We start from the raw sequence: 20,631 nt of genomic DNA on the forward strand, positions 1-20,631 counted from the left end.
ACCACAGGCTGCATGAGCAACTGTAAGTAAATATTTTTTTCTAATTGAGTATTTTTTAAGTAATAAATATATTTTTTTCTTTTTTAGTCTGTTCATGTCATGACACTGAGGAGCTGGAGAGAGGTAGGTTGAGAGAAAAACTGTACAGCTTAGTAGGTTTTAATTGCTGAAATACAGCTTAAGAGGAGGGAGGGAGCTGCAGCATTTGGGAAGCATGATCTGAGCGCTATGTTGAGTACCCCTACACACAGCCAGCACTGTAGGTACTCTGCTTTCCACAGTGGGATGCTATGGGACTGCTGTTTGCATAAACTTGCAGGCTGAATAGACACAGACCTTGTTCTCCCAAGTGAGGCATATAATGCCTTGTGATGTTTCAGCTTCTGCCACTTAGTGTGGCAGAGTTACTGCACTGAATGACTTTGCAGTGCAAGCGTTCTGTCAGCCAGATAAGGATACAGGAATGGAAAGAAATCTAATTCCCTTTATTTTGTTTCCAGCTATTGCAGAAGCTTCATCATGAAACTTATCAAAGGTTACCTAGAAAGTTCATTGGATTTTTAGATCCTTCTTTCTGTTGCTAGAAGCTGTGTTGGATCATTATTTCTCTGGCAGCTGAAATCCTATCTCTTTCCAAATTAAAGTTCGTAGTGATCTGTTTGTCTCTCTGTTGCTGTGCTGTTTTTTTCACTTGAGTTAAATAGCAGTTTTTGCCTCTCTGGGTCATCACTTCACAGTGTACTTAGTATATGCATGTTCTCCCTCAGACTTTGTTTTGCAAGGCTAAGCAAATATTTTATCACCCTCTTGTAAGACTACCTACCCAATTCTTTCTTTTTTTCATAATCACCATTCTCTGCACATCCTCTACGCTCAATTTCTCGAACATATGCAAATAAATTGATGCATATTACTCTGGGTAGGGTTTTGCCACTCCCATAGGCATCCGATTTTTCCCTGTCTGTTAGATATGTTACAACTTGTACGTCACTGGGTCTCACTTTGCTATTTGCTATTTGGCTACATCATGTCAGTGGCTTGTGGCACTCCTGAGATTCACTAGTTCGCAACAGCAAGGCTGATTACTGCTGTAAACTGCTTGTACCATCGGACTGCATTGTACTTCTATTACCTGGCTTTAGGGATTATCCTATCTTCTGTCTTTCTGGTCTGCTGTCCATATTATATGTTGAGAGCTGGTCATCAGCAAAGTTCATTAATAAATTCCGCTTGTGCTGAGTTAGTCTACCAAATCATAATGTGAACGGGGGCTTTCAGGTCACCTCTTTCTACTTTCACAATTTCTGCTCTAAGCAGTGACCATCATTTTTTTGTTTTTTTTTTTTTTTTGCTTACCTGTGTTGCACTTCATGTACTTGTCCACAATTATGAGTTCCTACATGTGACACTGTACCAGGACCTTTAACAAAATACGACCAGTTTGTCTCTATTGAACTTTTATGCAGTTGTTGCACTTAGTTATGATGATCACTCTCCTCTGCTAGTTTTCCCTCCTGCCATTCACTATCACCTCAGCTAGTGAAAAGTCTTGCTTTGAACCACGATTTTTATATACTAGAGTTTTTATGTATTAGATTTTAGTTCCTAAAATTCAAAAGTCAGTCGCAACATACATGTTGTGAACCAAGCTCATTACTATATGGTATCTGTTGTATTCCTCTTTGTTGTAGGGGAGTTACTGAAGTGCTGTCATCAAGTATGTGACATATTAGGGTGTGAAGCTGAGAGTTACTTCATGCCACAGTACAAAGTGCTGGTCTGAGATTCAGGCTCTCTTCTTTCAAACAGTACTTATTAAAATTTTGACTTAACATATCAAGAGTAGTGGTGCTTGACCATATGTATTAACGTTTCCTTAAAGTAGAAAGTACTTGTCACCTACTTCAGTCCTTGTTGATTGTGAGCTCAGAAGAAAATAAAGGGAGTAGGATGTTCATCTTTATGTTGAAAGCATGGCAGAGTTGTGTTGTGTTTAAGTGGTGAGGCAGGGATGGGGAATGGAAAGTTTTGATTCTTAGTGGTTGCAGATGCTTGCTGATGCTGTGTCTCCATCCATCAAGCAGTTGACCTAAAATGTAGCTCTCAGGTTCTCAGTGTACTGGCGCCTGACATTTCTTAGTCCCTTTCAACTGTGCAGCAGAAAACATACATGTGAGAGAATCTTTTTTGAGATACTGGCCTTTACGGCAGTGTATTGACAGCTTCTGAGGTTTCCTGACCCCTTGCTGCCAGCACTCACAACCCACTGCTGGAAAACAATGGTATCACATAGGAAGGGGCAGTCATCTTTTCTTTAATGCTAAGGTCCAATATTACTTGTTATTTTAGAGAGTTGACCACCTTCTGAAACAAGAGCGTCTCACTGATGCCCTGGCTCTTGCTTGGTCCTTTTATGAAGGCAAAGCAAAGGCTGTAGTAGGTAAGTTTGGCTTGTTGTTGCTGTGGGTTTTTTTTAATCTGTTAAAAAAAACAGGCATGTACTGAAATCATTGTTCCAGGGGAAAAAAAATAACAAGGGTAGGGAATTGAAATAAAGATGAGAAAGTAGAATGTGCTGCATTGGGTTTGGCAAAAACAGCACTCTTGATAACGGATTGATTTGGCATTTTTAGAGTCATACCTTTAGCAGCCACCTATTTTCAAATGAAAATCAGACCTGGTCTGTATTGTACCTCCTATCAGTTGTCACTTTGCCATGAAGGAGATGGATCCAAGTGTTGAATCCTAAAATATTTCTGAAGGTCAAGTGTAACCTGTAAGTAACTTTCAGTGATGCTGTCAAGTGGGTACTTTCATTGAGGTTTCCTCTGACTGTATAGCTGACTGAAAGTACTGCTGGGTTTTGGCACCAAATTTCCTATAAGGGACAATGTTTTGTGAGCACTTAGCTTGTTATGAGAAACATGTTAATTTTGCTGGAAACTGCTGCTTGTGTGGTCTGATTTGGACTGGCCACAGAGGATTTTCAGCAAGTAACTTTTGATGGTTTTAACAAATGACTCTGCAGTTCTCAGGATAAGGTCCTTCTGCTGTGAAATTGCTAGTATATGAAGATTGTTTTTGGACAAAATGTAATTAAGCAGATAGTTTTTCAGTTTTCAAAATAATTACTGTCTTCTGAGATGGCTTTTGAGATTTTTTTGTCATTACAGTGCACTAAATTCAGTTTCTTCACATCAGTGCATCCTCCAGCAATTAGTCTGTTATACAGGCTTTGACAGCCTTCCATTAATTGTTCTTTTGACGTTAAACTTGGTTTCTTCTGTCAAACAGCACTCGGATCTGGTCTTGCCATTCCTGTGCTGGAACAGTCTTTAATTTGAGAGAGTAAGACCTTAAGAAGAAGAATGGGCTAAAAGCAGATCACAAAATTGTGTGTCTAGATGCTTGCAGTTCTGTATCTCAAGGGTAGTGGTGTGGACATCTACACTGTGGGATTTACAGTCTCCTTTATGGTACCTTAGATGAGAAATGCTTTCCTCCCCACTCTCCCTCTCCCCTCATTCTTTCTAGGCTTGTCTGGGGACACGAGCAAGCGGAAAGCAGTCATTGCAGACAGGGTGAGTCACTGATCTCTTCCTAACTAGATTTTCATGTATGCTGATATGATGCTAGTTTTGTTCCTGGAAGGAGTGACTTCTGTCCTCCAGAAGTTAATCGTATTAGCTCTAGAAAGTGTGTATGTGCCATTCTTGCTATGATTGTGAGCAGGATTTTATAAGAGATGGGGAAATACCTTTTAGGTTAAGGTGGGAATAAATGCCACAGCATTAGCAAAGCAGAATATGACACTATTATCCAGGCCTTGAGATGTCAAATCCAGTCTCTTGCCCACTCACAGTGGACAGAAACCCTTTTTGCAGGTAATTTCAGAGTTTTCTGATGTTTAGTTGTCAAGTATCCATGGGTATGTAACTTGCTTACCCTCAGGGTGGAAACTTTGATCATGTATATATGGAGTAAACTTTGACAACTGAACAGAATCAGTTGAATAGGGTTGGGTTTCTGAGATGGGTTTTTAAAATAAATGATTATTGCAATATTTACTCAGTCATACTTTATTCTTAATGCACGTTGTATTTGTAGGTAAATAAATTTTGCTATTTAAGATACTGTAAGTTAAGCTTTGGGTTAAAACATGGCCCAGATGAATCCTGTGCTTCAGGATGGGTTCATCTGCCTCAGAATGTGCTGGCAGACTGGCTGTCCAGTGCCTCAGTCAGCTGAAGTTAGTGTAGACTTTCAGTATCCCAGTGAGCTGCTTCTGTGCCATCTCATGCAGTTGTGTCTTGGCAGCTGTGCCCTGAGTACAGTTATTGCCTCTTTCCTCTCTTCGTTACTTCCCACAGTAGTTCATGCCCAAACCGGAACAGAGTTTTCAGTGCTTCCAACCCCAAGTCAGGCTATTAAATGTGCTACCAAGTAGGGCCTCTAGAGTAAGATGAGAGTGAATCTTCATGTTTATTTTAATGCAGATGGTTGAAATCCTTCTCCATTATGCTGATCGGACTTTGAAGAAATGTCCTGACCAAGGAAAAATCCAGGTTATGGAGCAACATTTTCAGGTACGGTGTTCCAGAGGACTCTTGTATATATTTTCTGAAATTTTTGTTCAGACACAGCTTTGCTGTAAAAGTTACTTGTGTAACAGCCGTGACCTGTTGATGAATGCTCATGTGTTGGGTGTGAAAGTGGCAATACGTAAGTGACTTTGTTCCCCTTTCCCAGCAAACTGTGGTTGGAAAAGCTGCAACTGTGCAAGCTACCAGCTGACTCAAAAACTTCATTGATTCTGTGCTGTATTGGCCAGGCTTCATTTTGTGCTGTGCAGGATGCACTGTTTGGCAGGATCTTTGATAGTTGCTACAGCTTTTCTACGTGTGTTTTTTTTTTCCCTACAGGACATGGTGCCTGTCATAGTTGATTACTGCCTCTTACTCCAGCGCACGTAAGTCCAAGTTTGCAAGTGTTTTCTCCCAGGGTAGGCCACTGACCCATGTAGCCCTGAGTGCTGTCTCCTATAATATCGCATGGTTTAGAGAAATCGTATCACAGCACATCATCATCATGTCATATAACACATCTCCATTTAGAGGAATGCTTAAAGACTGATGCTGAAATCAGGGTATTCAGTACTCAAAACAGAAAATCCCTCTTAATTTTTTATAGAGGAAGAAAAAAATGGTTCTAAATTTCCCCCACACCACCTCCTTAACAAAGAATCTGTCTGGATAGATTTTCCTGTCATCGTCATTTCTCCTCTAACAGCGAATTTTCTGCTGCAACATCCATAGCAGGTTTATTCTGTGTAGCTGCCTATGACTTATGTCTGCATGGGAGATGAACGGGGCATTCAGCTGCTGAGCTGAAGAAAAACAGAATAGAGTATAATTTGGAGCCCTCAGAAAGTAGAAGTAATAAGATGTTAATAAGATTATTTGATAACTAAACACTTCTTTCCCCCTAGGGATCTATTATTTAATCAGATATATGATAAGATGAGTGAGAATTCTGTAGCTAAAGGCATCTTTCTGGAGTGCTTGGAGCCATATATCTTGAGTGATAAGCTGATGGGAATCACAGCTCAAGTGATGAAAGACTTGCTGCTTCACTTCCAAGACAAGAACAGGCTGGAAAATATGGAAGCTTGCATTGTGCATATGGATATCACCAGCTTAGACATACAGCAGGTGAGCTACAGTAATGAGTGCTGTATCGAGTTCTTCTGAATAAATGACAATATCCCCTAGTTGCAGAGGCACACTTCTTATGCTTTTAAGCACAAGGTAGCATGTGGAAACAAGGTGCCACCTTTTAATGGAAAACTTTTGTAGTCCAAATCTCTGGTGTCTTTTGGTCACTAACTTGTAATAGAACATAGCTCTGCCTCTCTTCAGGTTGTACTTCTGTGCTGGGAAAACCGTCTCTACGATGCCATGATTTACGTCTACAACAGTGGGATGAATGACTTCATTAGCCCCATGGAGGTAGGAAAGAAGTTCAGTGCTGGAGAGTTTTGTGTGCTTACCATGCACTGTTTGTGACAACCAGCATTTCAAACTAATACATCATCTTCTCATTCAGTGTACAGATGTTCTTGTTCTTTTTCATTCTGAGGGCGAAATCATATATGACTTACAGTTTATCCAACTAGATGCAGTAGAGAAGTAATTTGTAGTTACTGTACTTTAGAGCACAAATTTCCCTTTGGCATTGTAGATGAGGTAGGAATGCTCTGCAAAGTTAGAATGGGAAACTCAGTTGTGTTAATTAAAAAAAACAAACAACAAAAACTGCAGAAGAGAATAACACGATGAATTACAGAGATTGCATTGCAAAACTGTCTTTTAACATGTTTCCAACAGTGAGCCTGGGCAATGTGGCACAATATTCTTAGAAACAAATTTCTGCACAATGGGATTAGTGGGAGCGTAGGTGTGAGAGGTTCTTTGAACACCTCATGCTTTTTTCTTTCATACTGTTCTGCTGACACAGTAGTGTATTAATGCATGGTAAAGAATAATGGAAACAAAGGGTGAATTTATCTGTGTACAGAATTCAGAAAAAAGGCAAAGACTGCTTCTACCATGGAGCTAGGCTTTGTTCTTAGCACTTGTGTGAGGTCAATCAACGGTAAAAACAGGACTATGTAATGCTGTAACTGTTGATACTGCTGATCACGAAGATGTGCCTGATGCACCAATTGCTCTTGGAGCCTCTAGATATAATGTGAAGATGCTTCACTGTGGAAGCACTGTTGCTGTTTTCTCAATAGTGCTAAAATCAAGAGCCTTTTGCATCTGAGTGTGAAAATCTTAAATTGCCCAATTCATAGCAGTTATAATCTCATTAAATTTTCTCAGGAACAAGACTCTTTGGGTGTTCATGATTTTAAAAAGGACTTTTAGAAACCTAGTGCTAGCTGTACAAGTACAAATAACTTTTTTTTTTTGGTTTCCAGGGCTAAGTATTTACACTGGTCCTTGCTCTGTGTTCCCAGACTAAAGGCTCTCTGATGAACCTGCTAGGTAGCCTGAAAGTGGCAGAAGTCTCAGGAGCAGGAAACGGGGCTAGTCAATTATGCTCTGAATGTTACTTCTGGGACTACTGAACATTGTTTTTTTCTTTTTTTTTTTTTTTAAGGGTGGCCTGTCTTTATGGTCAGATCTGATGGTCTGAAAGCTGTTTTTTTTTTTTTTTTTGTCATAACATTAGCCAGAATAAACATCTTTTGACACATCTGGTGTCCTCTTTTCCTGTTAATTGTAAGACATCATGAGAAAGCAGAGCTGCTCTGGGGAAGATGCTCTAGTGATCTCTGCTTTAAAACAAAGCAGAATCTTTGATTTGAGCTTTTACAACTGCATGAGCACTGCTCTCTTTCTTGTTACAGAAACTGTTCAAAGTCATTGCTCCTCCGCTGAATGCTGGGAAGTCTCTCACAGGTACAGAATTATTGCCCTTTATGAGTGTCTAGTTCTGGTGTTCCAAACATCTCCGGTCACTTACAACAGAGAGATTGCGAAAGGGAAATGTGTATGTACTGTCAGGATCTTGGAGAACAGAAAAGTGCTCAAGTACTATGTGGCATTTGTAAAACTGTTCTACTTACTGTGTGTAAAACCGTGTGTGTTAGATGAGATATTTTGCTAACTTTTGTTGGGAAAAACAATTGCATCTCTGTATGTTGCCTTGTGAAGAAAAGGTGACAAATGATTTTTGTTTTGTAGATGAACAGGTGGTAATGGGCAACAAGCTGCTTGTATATATAAGGTAAGGTTGTTTAAGGATATGGGTGGTGTGGCCTAGTGGAACCAGATTTTAACTCATTATATTTGCAAAATGTTATGCTGTATTTCAAGGTCTGAGGTATTTTGTAAAATAGCAATGGCTACTTTATACGGCTGACTTAGTTACAAAGGCTTGTTGCACATCATAGAATATCCCTAGCTGGAAGGGACCTGCAGGGATCACTGAGCCCAACTCCTGGCTCCACACAGGACCACCCAAAAGTCAAGTCATATTTCCGAGAGCGTTGTCCAAACACTTCTTGAATGTTGACAAGCTTGGTGCCTTGACCACATCTCTGGGGAGCCTGTTCCAGTGCCCAACCACCCTCTTGGTGAAGAACCTTTTCCTAATATCCAGTCTGAACTTCCCCTGATGCAGCTTCATGCTGTCTGTTCCCTCGGGTCCTATCCTGTTGAAGAGACGGGTGGGATGAAATCGGATGCTTAGAGCTCAGGTTACTGCAGATGTGCCAAGACAATTCCTTTGTCTTTAGAGTTCGGTTTCTCCATTGTCCTGTGTGCAGCACTGCTCCTCAAACAAGAAGTCAGTAGCCTGAAAAGCTCTATTGTAGCCTTTTGGGATAGCTCTTTTCTGTTGCTGCTTTCTGTATTGCCTTTAATTTGCAGGAGGTCGTTCTGAGATTGCACAATAGTGATTAATGAGTGAGTTCCTCTTTCTGGAATCTATTCAAGATCATAAACTTTTGCTTCTGTGTTGCTTCTGCTTCCTAAACTGCAGATTAAAAGACTTTTTTTTTGTGAGAAATCCTGAGATTTCCTTGTTATTATTCCTGCAGTGCAATGGCAGACTTCAGATGCAAATTTGTGCAGCACATAGGCTTATTGTGTATTAATAGCAGTGCTCTTTGCTGTGCTTGGTCTCATGGCTTACAAAATAAATTTATTTGGTTTGTTTTAAGAGCATCTTGAAAACTAGCTCTGAAAATTAACTGTTTTCCTCAATCTATTTAATGTCAGTAGATATTAAGAGACGATATTAAAAAAACGCCTTTCCCCTCTTTCAATAGTTGCTGCTTGGCAGGCCGTGCGTATCCACTGGGTGATATTCCTGAAGATCTGGTACCTCTGGTTAAAAACCAGGTAAGCAACCTTTTGGAAGGACACTTTTCCATATGAGGTTTTTAGAAAAGAAACCATCGTCTTATTTCATGAGCTTCTGTTTGAAAACTGTTATCAGTCTGATAGCTGATAATGGTTTCATCGTAGATGGAGAGTTTCTACTTAAAATCACAGTGAATTTATGCAAAAGTATGACTAGATATGCAGGTCACGTGTTGTGAAAATTGGCATGGTGACTGCCAAGTAAATCTCTTTTCCTCATTTCCATCAGAGCCTTCAAGCTTGGCTATTTCTTTCTCTTTAAGCTGTGTCAGATGCTTGGCCTAAGGCAAAGCTTAACTCCTCTGGGGAGACATCTCCAAGAATTTCTTAAAATGGAAGATGCTTCTGATCATCATTTTGTACTCATAAAAATATTTCCTGAATTTCTGGTCAGTTTTACCAGTAAAAGAATTTTCTTTTTGCTCCATAGTGTTTTACTCGAATATCAAGGTTTTGAGAAGAGGCAGTGGTTTCTTTTTTGCATTTTCTATTTGCAGTACAGTGGATCAGGTAGATATTTTTGTTGCTAATCCAAAGCTTGTAGCTGTATGTGTGTGGTAGCTCTGGGTTGTTGCAAACCCTTTCCTTACAGGGTCTGCAAGCCAGTCTGCTCCTCTATGCTGGACCAAGCACTGTTGCCCTCTCCCATGGTCCTTACCAGGTTGTCTACTGCATGTGTGCTGGAGCTGGCACAGCACCAGACTGCGGCTCAAGGTCTGAGGACTAAAGGCATACCCAGCAGCAGTGCTGGGGAGGAGCCATCAATGTCTTCTTGTTACAATCTCTGATAGTGTTTGTGAGAGTCTGGCTTAAGCAACACCTTTCTGTCTTGATTCTTGAATCCAGCATTCTAGCTACAGTCTGGTTTTCTTTGTTTTCTGACCAGTTTCTAGATGGCAGGTGCGCATCAGGTTCAAGGAAACCAGGTTACACTAGGGAGGCTGTGCGTTGGAAAGTCAAGCTGCTTAACCCCTCCTGGCTTCACTGCCATTGTGCTAACAGGAAAATTAACTCCGAATAGGAGTAAATGAGAGAACGTGACATTTGCTGAAGGTGCTGTTTTTTCTCCTGAGAATGTGGGGGCAGATTGGCTGGCTCTTCCCAAGGGAACTGCTGACAAGGAGAGGAGCTGTGCCTTGGATAAGGAAGAGCTGCACAGCTTGTGGGGAGAGGTGGCAGGATGGGGAGGGGGTTAATCTAATGACAGACCCTTTGGTCTCCAAGTATGATCCTTAATTTTTGCACAATGATTGACCTCAAGTTGGTTGATGAGCCTAAGGAAGGGAATTTTTTCTCTACTAACAAGCGTCAGGAAACATTGTTCAATAACAAACACTGATGGGCTCCTAAGGTGTTTTAGAGCTTAAGTGCAAAGCAGGTAATGCTGCTGCTTTCCCATGTGCTTGCAATATCAGTTATGTGAAATCCATAGGAAATGTTTGATTTTTTTTCACTGCAGGTCTTTGAATTTCTCATCCGGCTACATTCAACTGAGGGATCTGTGGATGAAGAGGTCTACCCTCACATTCGTACCTTGCTGCACTTCGACACTCGGGAATTCCTTAATGTTCTTGCTCTGGTAAGAGACCACTGATGTCTTCCAAGAAGAAATTTCAAAACCAGTTCTTCCATCATCTTTGTTGTGGTTGCATGATCTGCAAGGTTCTTAGGTAAACCAGCATTTACTGGCTTGATGCAGGAACAGTTTTGACGTGTGTTCTGTAAGATGTCAGAGGAGATCATAATAGTCGTTTATGTCCTTAAATATAAATTGATGAACATCTGACATTACACAGTGAGCACTGCTAACAGGCCATCTAAAACTCAACTAAAACGAGAATAATGTATTTGTAAAGTGTGTTTTAGTACCTACATCTCTCTCCTGCATAGAGGGTCAGCTTTCTGTCTTGAATTTCCTCTGTCTATTTGGGCCTGTTACATTTACCTAAATAAGAAAAAAAAAGTCTTGGTAGTTACAAAAAAGGAAACTATATTGGAACCGTCTGCTTAAGTAACACACACAAAAAGGACTTAAAAACAGCTTTGTGATATGGCTGCTGCTATGTCTTGGCTTGTATTTCTGGGGCTGGCAGCAGAGAGCATTGTTCTCAAGATGTCATTGTTTTGCCTCATGCAGACTTTTGAAGACTTTAAGAATGACAAGCAAGCTGTGGAATATCAACAGCGAATTGTGGACATACTTCTGAAAGTGAGTGTGCCTAAAAATTAACCTGTCTTTACATCTGGCTGCTTATATACAGCTCTGTGCAGTAAAGTGTGTAACTTAGGGGAGGGGGTTCCAGTCCTGCACTGGATGACACCTCTGAGAAGGTGAGCTGAAACTTGGATGCGCCTCAGCAAAGGCTGAGGTTGGATATTTAGAAGTGAAGCTGTGTGACGTTAAACGTGGTGACAGAGAGGTCTCTATTCCTGTCTGTGCTTTCACCTGTGTTGTATTTTGTTGTCAAGCTCCTCCTTTCTGCACTGCTAAGTTCATTTTTATCTGCTTCTCATTTGATTCTGCTCCATCATTCTATCTGAGCAGAAATAATGTCCCAGGAATCTTATGCTTGGCAGGGTGCCAGTGCTCTTCTGCTAAAAGCCCTGCTCCTGTATCTGTAAATGCTGTGTTTGGGATGTAACGTGCCCAGAATGACAGGCCTATCTTTAGTAGATGGGAGCGAAGAGGAATGTCAGAGCTATCAGTCTGGTGCTGTAGAAATCACTTGTCATCTGCAGACTGTGTTCCTTAACAATGTTCTCATTAAAAGCTATTGCTGCCAAATGCCGTTTGGTTTCCCCTTCAAAGCTGTCAGCATTAATAATGAGTAACTCCACTTGGAAGCTGTTTATGTATAAACATATCATAAGTAGTGTTTCCCTGTCACTGTCATCATTGATGGATGAGAGCAAGGGCACCAGTGAGCGAATTCAGGGGCAGAGCTGCCGCAATAGGCTGTGTTTGGTGACCTGAGACATGCTGCTCTGGGGGAACTTCTGTGAGCCTGGCTGAGCAGGCTGTTGCTGTAGGGATGTTAGTTAGCCCTGTGCTGGGTTAGCTCATGCTTTGTGTCTGTAGCTGCTGCCAGCAGGAGGTGGCACACTGCGGCTGTGTTCTGGAGTTACTCAGGGATGTGCTCCTGCAGCACGATGTAGGCTGAGTGAAGTTGCTCACAGCCCTACTTTGTGCTGCAGGACACGTAGCAAATGAATTCCGTCCACCTGCAATAGAACTCAGCCCTGTTTCCTAGGGGAGGAAAGGAGGGCAATTGCTGGGAAGTGCTACAGGAGTGGATGCATCTGCAGGCAAACATCTTGGTCTTATGAGGACTCCATCTCCCTTGGAGAGACTGAATCTCCTCTGGAATCTGCTCTCCTTTTCAATAGATTTAAAAAATCTTGGGACTTTTTATTTAGAAAAAAACATATAAATTTATAAGAATTAAAATTTAGAAGAAGTTTATAATTGGGAAAGAAAGCACTTAAATAGCCATGCTGTTAAAACAGTTCATCTAACGTAAACTTAGCATATCTAAATTTTGTCAAATATATCATCGTTTAGAAAGTATGTGTTTGGCCTGCAGCCTCAGTAAGGTTTCTGTGTTTCAGAGGTCCAGTATTTTCACCTTCACAAAGATTGACAAGGACCGAGCTTGTGAAAAACAAAGCCAAAATGAATAAAATACTCCAATTTTTTTTTTTTGTGAACCATATTTTTAATGCTGTTAGCTAATGTCACTCTTCCAGGCTCCTGTATGAAATAGAGTTTTTAAACAGAAAATGAAGATTGAAAAAGAATGATAGCTTTAGCTGATGTTTCAAACAGCAGGACTAAATCCCTTAATGTGCCTTGCCCGTCTGTCTCCAGTTGTGTAAGATAACTGTTAGCCTCTCATGGGGATCTAGAACTCTGAGTCGCTTTGAGGAATCAATTGCATTTCCCAAGCTTATACTGAATGGAGTTATAAACTGTGAAATGCTCTGTCTCTAGCCTTTGCTAGAGCACCTCTCAGATGTTAGCTGACAGTTGTTCAGGTGATGGATTTCTTCCAGCTAAATTCCCTACTCTTAGAAGGGGGACTCTCCAAACAGGGTCATTTCGCATTCCCTTAGGTTTGGGATTTTTTATGTTTAGAAGCATGAGACATCGCGTCAAGAACATGTCACGCTTTTTTTTACATGCTAGACAGGTGATGAGCACACTCCAGAGGTTTCAAACCCCTTTTGTAGTGTTTTTTCGCTATACAGGTTTTCTGTAATTTCAAGTCAAGTCAGCACAGCCATAAGTTTCTCAAGACATTCGTTGACTAACAACTAATTTAATGTGAGAAAAGAAACTTTTCCCACGCTCATTACATAGTCATTTGATCAGCTCTTCTGCATACCACACCTGAAGTGGGGAGTGCCTGAGGCTTGAAGTCAAAATGTACTTTTTTTCCTCCTATACTTATTCATTTTGTCTTTTTTCATCATGTGATATTTCTGCTCAGAAAATCTGTCACATATCCAGTGATAAACACAGACTACAGAAATGGAGAAAAATGTAGGTTTCCTCACTGCTGTTTGGAGCCCCTTTACACCCCAAAATTTATGAACATGCAAGAAATATTCCTTTCATTATTGGGCAGAGAGGCCCAGCCTCTTCAGCCTTGGGGCAGAGGTGCTTTAGCAAGGTCACATCCTATGTGGCCTGTGTCTTCAGGCCATATAGAGTTAAATGCCGTGGAAGGTAGCTTGTTTTTTGAGCTCTAGGCTCTAGCACCAGGAGATTTCAGGCAGGAGTAGGCATGATGGTTGTACAGTGCTTTCTTGTTGCAGTCTCCTGATTGATTTTGCAGCTGCCTATAGGAAAGTAATCACTTGCATTTCTATTTCTCTCTCTCCTCCTTAATGTTTCTTAGGTGATGGTAGAGAATTCTGACTTCACCCCATCACAGGTTGGCTGTCTCTTTACTTTCCTTGCCCGTCAGCTTGCCAAACCCAACAACACATTGTTTGTGAACAGGACGCTTTTTGACCAGGTAAGCGTTCCTTTGTGTGGAGCGGAAAAAATTGTAATCAGGGTCCAATACCAAAGAAAATGTGTCCAGGTCTGTAGAGTAAAGCAATCCTAGGAGGACTGGTGCATTATAAAGCAGGTAGCATCTTGCTGGGAGTTACGTTTTCAAACAAATGGAACAGGAGAGACCACAGAAGCACAATAAGGTCTGAATTTCAGTCTGCCTGCTGGAATCATGTGAGAAATACGGTTGTAGGAGATGGAGCAACTGTAGTAACACCTCTGCTCTTTTCAATTGAATGGGAGATTCCTGTGGCCGTCAGTATTTGATTTTATGAATTATATGACTTTACTGGATCAAGTAGAGATTAGCTCATAGATGAGTATGTTCAAATCGCACCGTCGTGTTCTGATTTGCTGTTGACATTGCTGGTGCTCACAGTCTGCTCATTTTGAATGCTTCTGGACTTTGGTGCACCTTAATGATCAACTGGTTGCTTGCATGGTTTGGTTATCTATTTCTTTTGAGCATACCAAAGCTATTTTGGAGTTTAGGACAGGTGTTTGATTCTATTTGTTTACTTCTACTGCAGAAGAATTTCACAGGCTAACAGCTATGCTAACCAGGCTTATCTCACTCTGACTTTTACATCCTTGCACAGGTCCTTGAATTTCTGTGTAGTCCAGATGATGACTCCCGCCATTCAGAGAGGCAACAGGTAATTGTCTTCAAGGAAACATACGTTTAAGTGCTAGGTATGGCAATACTGGCCTCACTGGGCACGGATGCTGGCAGAAAAGCATAGGGAAGGTTATATGCCAATAGAGTTACCTAGCATAGGAATGGCAGCCAACAAGGAGTAGTTGGGTAGTGCTGTCCAGAGCAGGAGTGAAGGAGCATCCTTCCCCAGTGTTGCCTCCAGGAGGGGCTTGACAACTGTAAGAAAGAGAGGCAGGGAAAGTTCTGTGTAAATACATTACCTTTGTAGCTAATGGTACAATCAATTAAAAAAAATCTGTAAAATGTGCCCCATGTTAAACACAGTTTAATGGAGCAGGATCGGTGTACTTCTGAATGGCGCTGGCTGTTATACTACTGCTGCAATATAAATAACTGTTCTTCATTATCTACAGGTCCTTTTAGAATTGCTTCAGGCAGGAGGGATAGTACAGTTTGAAGAGAGCCGTCTTATCCAAATGGCAGAAAAAGCTGAATTGTAAGTTGTCATGCACAATATATAAATACTGTCTTTAAAACTCCTCCAAAGCCTTTTTTCCTCCACATGCCATGTTTCTAGTTTGCAGCTTTGTTTGGGATTATTTTCCCTGTGCATTCACATATGCTTCATTTAATATGTTCATATTTAATCTGTCCCAGTCTCTTTCTGCTATCTCACTGGGTGTACTTACCCCATCTTACCTTACCAATGCTTTCTGTAGACTGGTGGGAATATTTAGCATGAAACCCTGTGGGGATTGAGAAATTTTGGCACTTCCTATCCTAGAGCCCAGGCATTGCTCAAAGGTATAGTTGTATATTTGAATGATCTACCACTGACAGATGGAGATTACTTGTTGGGGTGAGGCCCACAGGTGGATTTAAAAGCACACAAGTGTCTGGAGCCACCCCCATGGTACTCATTTTAGAATTGAGTAGGAGAGACAAAATGCAGCGTCTGGAGAGGCTGAAAATTTCCACCATCTCCTTTAGCTGCTTTACCCATCCAGAAAGTGTCTGTTCATGCTTGACTGAGTCAGCCAGGGGGACATCTTCATCCAAGTCTTCAAACTGGATGCTATGTGAGTTAATCCACCATACTATAAAGGAATAGAGGGATAGATAGTGGTGGTGTATGCTACACCTGTTCTCCTGTGTCCTAGAAGGAGTTACTAGACCAAATTTTTCAGCCCTGATGAGACTGAGAAATGCATTGTCAGCACCTGAGAATCAGAACCACAATCAAGCGGATTACTGAATGTCCACATGGAGTTTTTTCTCCTTGATTGAGGGATTTTGAGGGGCCAGAATCACCAGCTCTGCCACTTACGTGAGAGCTAAAAAAAAGTATGGCATGAAGCTATTTAGCAGGCTTTTCACTTCTTTCACCTCAGTTGTACTCATTTTTATCTAAAGTCTTCCTGACTCAAAATATTAAAGGTGTTTATTAAAAACTGAAACTAGAAAGCTGTGTCATACATAACACATTGGTAACTCATATTCAGTGTATTTCTTCAAATCAGGGTTGTAGATTTGCCTAGTTTAAAGCTAACTACATTGTGGAAAAGTGATCTATGAACGGCAGAATTAGTGAAACCTGATTTCTTGTTTTAGTTATCAGATTTGTGAGTTTATGTATGAACGAGAGCTTCGCTATGACAAAATCATTGGCTGTTACCTGCGTGATCCAGTGAGAAAGGTGAGTAATTTTCTTCTCCATAGCAGTGCAGCCAGTCCTGCTGGCAATGGTGTGAAAGAGTGCAACAGTCCTGCTCTCCTGTCATAATCCTCTTATACAATGTCTTTCTTTACAGCTGAGTTTTCTTACAGTTGAGGCTAATGTGCTTATGAGCATGTGTTGCCGATTTTTTTTAAAGCTTTGGAGTTTTTGGTTTCTTTCAATTTAAGCAATACTAATATGTAAAACTTGAGTACAAGGTGTGATTTATTGCAAGTACTGCTAGTGGCAATATTTGTTTCTGTCATCAGTCCCTCCTTTTTGCCTCCCTACCCCACTCCCTGACAGGATCTTTTTGTCTCGATTACCTCTTTGCAATTACCTTCTCTGTTATTATAAGTTGCATATTTGCTGCAGTTTTTATGAGGTGTTCTCTTCCCTACTACCAGCAAAAGCTGGGAGAAGAGTCTGACAAACTTGATCTCACCAGCTCCTTATGAAAACACTATGCTGACAGTTGTGTGGGTGAAACAGTAGGAAGAGATAGGTTATAGTAGTGAGGTGGTCAAAAACGTGGTATTTGAGAGTATCTGTGCTGAGCGCTGTGCAAGAGAACCTGGGGAAGAGACTGATAAATATCAAAGAGCAATTCAAGAATATACTGGGAAAACAAAACTGACCCACCTTCTGGTTAAATATGCCTTTCTTTGCCTATTTCTTTAGTTACAGTCGTGTCCTGTCTTTTTTTCCCTGTAAGCAAGAGGTAGATATTTCTAATAGAGGAGGAACAATTCTCTTTAACCATAGTTCTTAACACTTATAGTGTCAATTCTGGTCTTCTTGGCTCTTTTTTTTTTTTTTTTTTTTTTTCTCCTGGCAGCTCCTCGGGAACTATATTTAGGGATATTTAGGGACATACAATCTCGCCTGCAGATAACTTATCCTGACTTGCTGACTAAGAGAGGACTAGCCCTGAGGTCATCCTAAGACTGTTTGAAGTGTTCTCCTTTAACAAAACCTAATACTGTTAACAGCACTGCAGAACATACTATACCATTTATTGTTTTATGCCTTACAGGAAGAAGTTTTCAACTATATTCACAACATCCTGTCCATGCCTGGCTACAGTACTGAAGAAAAGCAGTCAGTATGGGACAAAGCTTTGGAACACATAAAGGTACAGTGTATCTTACACCCATGATACCTGAGCTCCTGCTAACTCTTGCTGGATCCAGCTGGTGCTGTTCTGTAAGCAGAGGTGTCACAACGGTGAATCAGCACCAAAGGGATGTTTTGGAATTGTTACAAACACCAAGTTCAAAATAGCTACAAACTTTGCCTTGCAGTGTGATATCAAGCACTCCAGGCAGAGTGCTTGTAGCTTTCATGTCTTCATGTGGGTATGAAGGGCATTGATAGGGAAACTGATGCAAATGAAGGAAGGTTATGCCAAGTTGCTTAAAATACGGCAGGCAAAATCAGGAAGTTATGCATCAGTATTGGTCTGACTGTCTCATTGGTCTTAGCTTGGACTTATAGTTAGTGGGATCCTGGAAGTGCAAATTCACTTCCATTTCTTCTCAGCTTTTGGCTTGAACAAAGCAATTAACTCTTTAAGTTGCTTGTGTGGTTTAGCAGTGTCATACATTAATGTAAATGCGTTTCTCAGATTCAGGCTGGCTTCCTTGGTTTCCTGCTTTCAAGTGTTGCTCTTCAGGTAATGGCAATATATCAGGAGATGATGGCTCATGAGTGCTGTGTAACAGGAAAGTGATCTGTGAGCAAGCCTTTTATCTTCTGAGCGTGCAGCAGTAGGAGGTCAGGACATTGATATCGTTGACCTCACAATCTGTGGTATCAAATTCCTCAGATTACAATGATGAGGATAATCAGCTTCAATACCCTGGTATTTCTAACCTGTGGTAAGATGAGGTCATAACGTCTGCTGTAAGACACAGCTTGTTGCTTGACTTAACTCTCTCATAGCTCTTGCCATCTCTTCTGTCTCTCTTTGCTTGAGGGGATGGAGATGTCTGAAACAATTGCCCAGTCTGTAAACATGGGGAACGCATTATATCTCTAGTTATACAAGGTGCTGTCAGTCTCCTCCAGGGTGATCTGGAGATGAGCAGGGAAAATAACTCTTGCCTATAAAACAAGTGGTCATGCTTTTGCCCAGACTGCTTTAGCAGAAAATCACCACAGAAGTCTGCATCCTGCAAGGGGGGCAAAAGAGTACCAGGCACCATTTGGAAGATAGAGAATACTGCTAGTCTCTTCCAGAATTTGAAAGTAGTGGGTGACTAATGAGAAAATGGGCCAAAAGGAAGCTCATTCGGAAGACCAAGAAATGCTGTGAATCCACCTATACGACATGCAACTCACTGAGCTCACATCTACTCTCCAGATGGGCTTTCAGAGCCTATGGGAAGTGCAGGTGGTGATGGTTGTGCTGTGGAGGCCTTGCACAGTACTGTCTTACCAGAGCAAGTGTGGATCCATGCTGGGCTTTCCCAGTTGAACATCTGCTGTCCACTTTGCTGCTTCTGACTGCTTTGTTTTTCTCTCTTACTGAGTTACCCTGCTATTGGTATATACAGCCCAAATTGCTTGGCCTTAAGAGTGAGTGAGCATCCCTTTGTAAGTCTTAGTTTGTGTATCTTTCAAGTGACAAATGTGGCTCCTTGCTGGGTTGATTCAGTCTGAGGCTGTTATGGTTGCTGTTCCATGCTTGGGTGTCTTAGGACAAATCAGAAATGTCCTGGGTTGCCCTTCTTGTTTCCCATAGTGCTGTACTGGTTTTGATAAACTCGTCGTAGGCTAAGACTGCCAGCTTTTTGTCGTGAGTTGTTTGGTTTTGTTTTCTCAGTGTGGTGGAGAAAACAAATTTTATTTTATTCTTTATTATCGTACAGAGCCAGAAATGCCCAGTGCCCCCATTGTCAGAGCTGCATACTTTTTCTGAGTTTGTCAAACCACAGAAAAACACAGAAAATATTCCTCTCAGCTTGTCCATGGCTATCTTTAACAATTCCCTGCCTTAACAATTTCAACAGCCTTGCAGATTCTGTGGCTGCTCTCTTTTAATGACACTCCTTCACAGCTTCCTCCAGAAAGCTGCTGGGCAAATAACCAGTTCTGTGGGGTCACCTTTGTTGGGTGTTGCAACTGGGATCAACAACTCCTTTTTTTGACGTCTTTCTTTTTCAGCGATTGGTGAACAGTATATGCAATTTCCTGTGGCTTAACGGCTTATTGACTGCTATGGCCTTTTGCTCCTTTCCAGTGTATTAATCTTGCTCTCAAACACTCAGAAGACTTAAATAGTAAATTTTACTAGGATAGTACATTTTACTAGGGTGGTGCCATGATTTCAGGTGTTTGAACAACAGTCCTTTTTTCTTCTGAGTTATCAAAATAGCAAGCCAACACCTTCAGTTGAAGCTAGAAGCCTCTAAAGAGGCTTTCCTGTTAGTACTTCTTTCCTGCTGTGTAATAAAAAGTGGGGTTTCTGATCAGTGTCCTTCCTTATTTTTCTCCATCTTCCTACATGGCAATTGTTCATGATGTTTATCTTCAAAATAAAACCTAAGACCTCTTCAATCAGTGTTATTAGTGGCAGTCACTTTCTCTCCTTAGACCCACATGACCCGTGTCAGTATTGTCCCCTCAAGGACTGTCTGCCTAGGAAGTGCCATATTCACAAACTCGTAAACCTGGGAGAGGTTGGAAACACAAGCCTGGAGTCTGGTGCCTGGGGGAAGCTCTGAAGGTCACACTGACCCAAGAGCTGCAGTCCGTTGCTGGAAGGCTGCACCATCGGACTCCAGCCACTCAGTCCTGTACTCAGCATGCCTGGAAACTCCCAGGGAGGTTATGTACAAGAGAGAGAAACAAATTAAGGCTCTCATGCTACGTCCTTTCTGCATGCTTCTCATGGCACTGCTGTGATTAAGATCTTCTGGGTCCTTTGGATTGCTTAGGCTTCTCAGATAAGAGAGTTGTGCTTCTGAGTACTGGGTAAGCAACACAAAGCTGTGGCTTCTGGAATAAAGCTCTGAAATCACCATGGAACTGGTTTACATATAATAAAGTAGGCAAATTTTGCTTAGGAAACCTCACAAAATACATCTTCTATGATAGCTCTTTAAAGAGCTTGGGGAGAGGTCCTTCAGCTCGGAAGAATAGCAATGCTCTTCCCTTATTACTTCCTTTCTTCCTTTTACCATGGTCTGTTGCTGGCATTCACTGAATTTGCTGGCTGCTACATCTGTCTGGGGGCTAAGCTACAGCTGAGCAACTT

The 20,631-nt window shown here is 41.3% G+C and overlaps 1 protein-coding gene across 2 annotated transcripts in view; it reads left to right on the forward strand.

The window, feature by feature from the left end:
• Positions 1-20,631, forward strand: part of VPS8 (VPS8 subunit of CORVET complex) — a 75,058-nt gene that overhangs the window by 21,915 nt on the left and 32,512 nt on the right. For both annotated transcript variants that reach the window (XM_032192880.1, XM_032192881.1), the window contains 17 exons: positions 88-123; positions 2,350-2,440; positions 3,535-3,581; positions 4,497-4,586; positions 4,923-4,969; positions 5,489-5,711; positions 5,919-6,008; positions 7,415-7,466; positions 7,752-7,794; positions 8,840-8,912; positions 10,393-10,512; positions 11,071-11,142; positions 13,835-13,954; positions 14,595-14,651; positions 15,067-15,149; positions 16,265-16,349; positions 17,407-17,505. In XM_032192880.1, coding sequence (XP_032048771.1) covers positions 88-123; positions 2,350-2,440; positions 3,535-3,581; positions 4,497-4,586; positions 4,923-4,969; positions 5,489-5,711; positions 5,919-6,008; positions 7,415-7,466; positions 7,752-7,794; positions 8,840-8,912; positions 10,393-10,512; positions 11,071-11,142; positions 13,835-13,954; positions 14,595-14,651; positions 15,067-15,149; positions 16,265-16,349; positions 17,407-17,505 — 1,428 coding nt within the window. The remainder of the gene's footprint in view (positions 1-87; positions 124-2,349; positions 2,441-3,534; positions 3,582-4,496; positions 4,587-4,922; positions 4,970-5,488; positions 5,712-5,918; positions 6,009-7,414; positions 7,467-7,751; positions 7,795-8,839; positions 8,913-10,392; positions 10,513-11,070; positions 11,143-13,834; positions 13,955-14,594; positions 14,652-15,066; positions 15,150-16,264; positions 16,350-17,406; positions 17,506-20,631) is intronic.

Source organism: Aythya fuligula, chromosome 9 (assembly GCF_009819795.1).
Source record: "Aythya fuligula isolate bAytFul2 chromosome 9, bAytFul2.pri, whole genome shotgun sequence".
NCBI lineage: Eukaryota > Metazoa > Chordata > Aves > Anseriformes > Anatidae > Aythya > Aythya fuligula.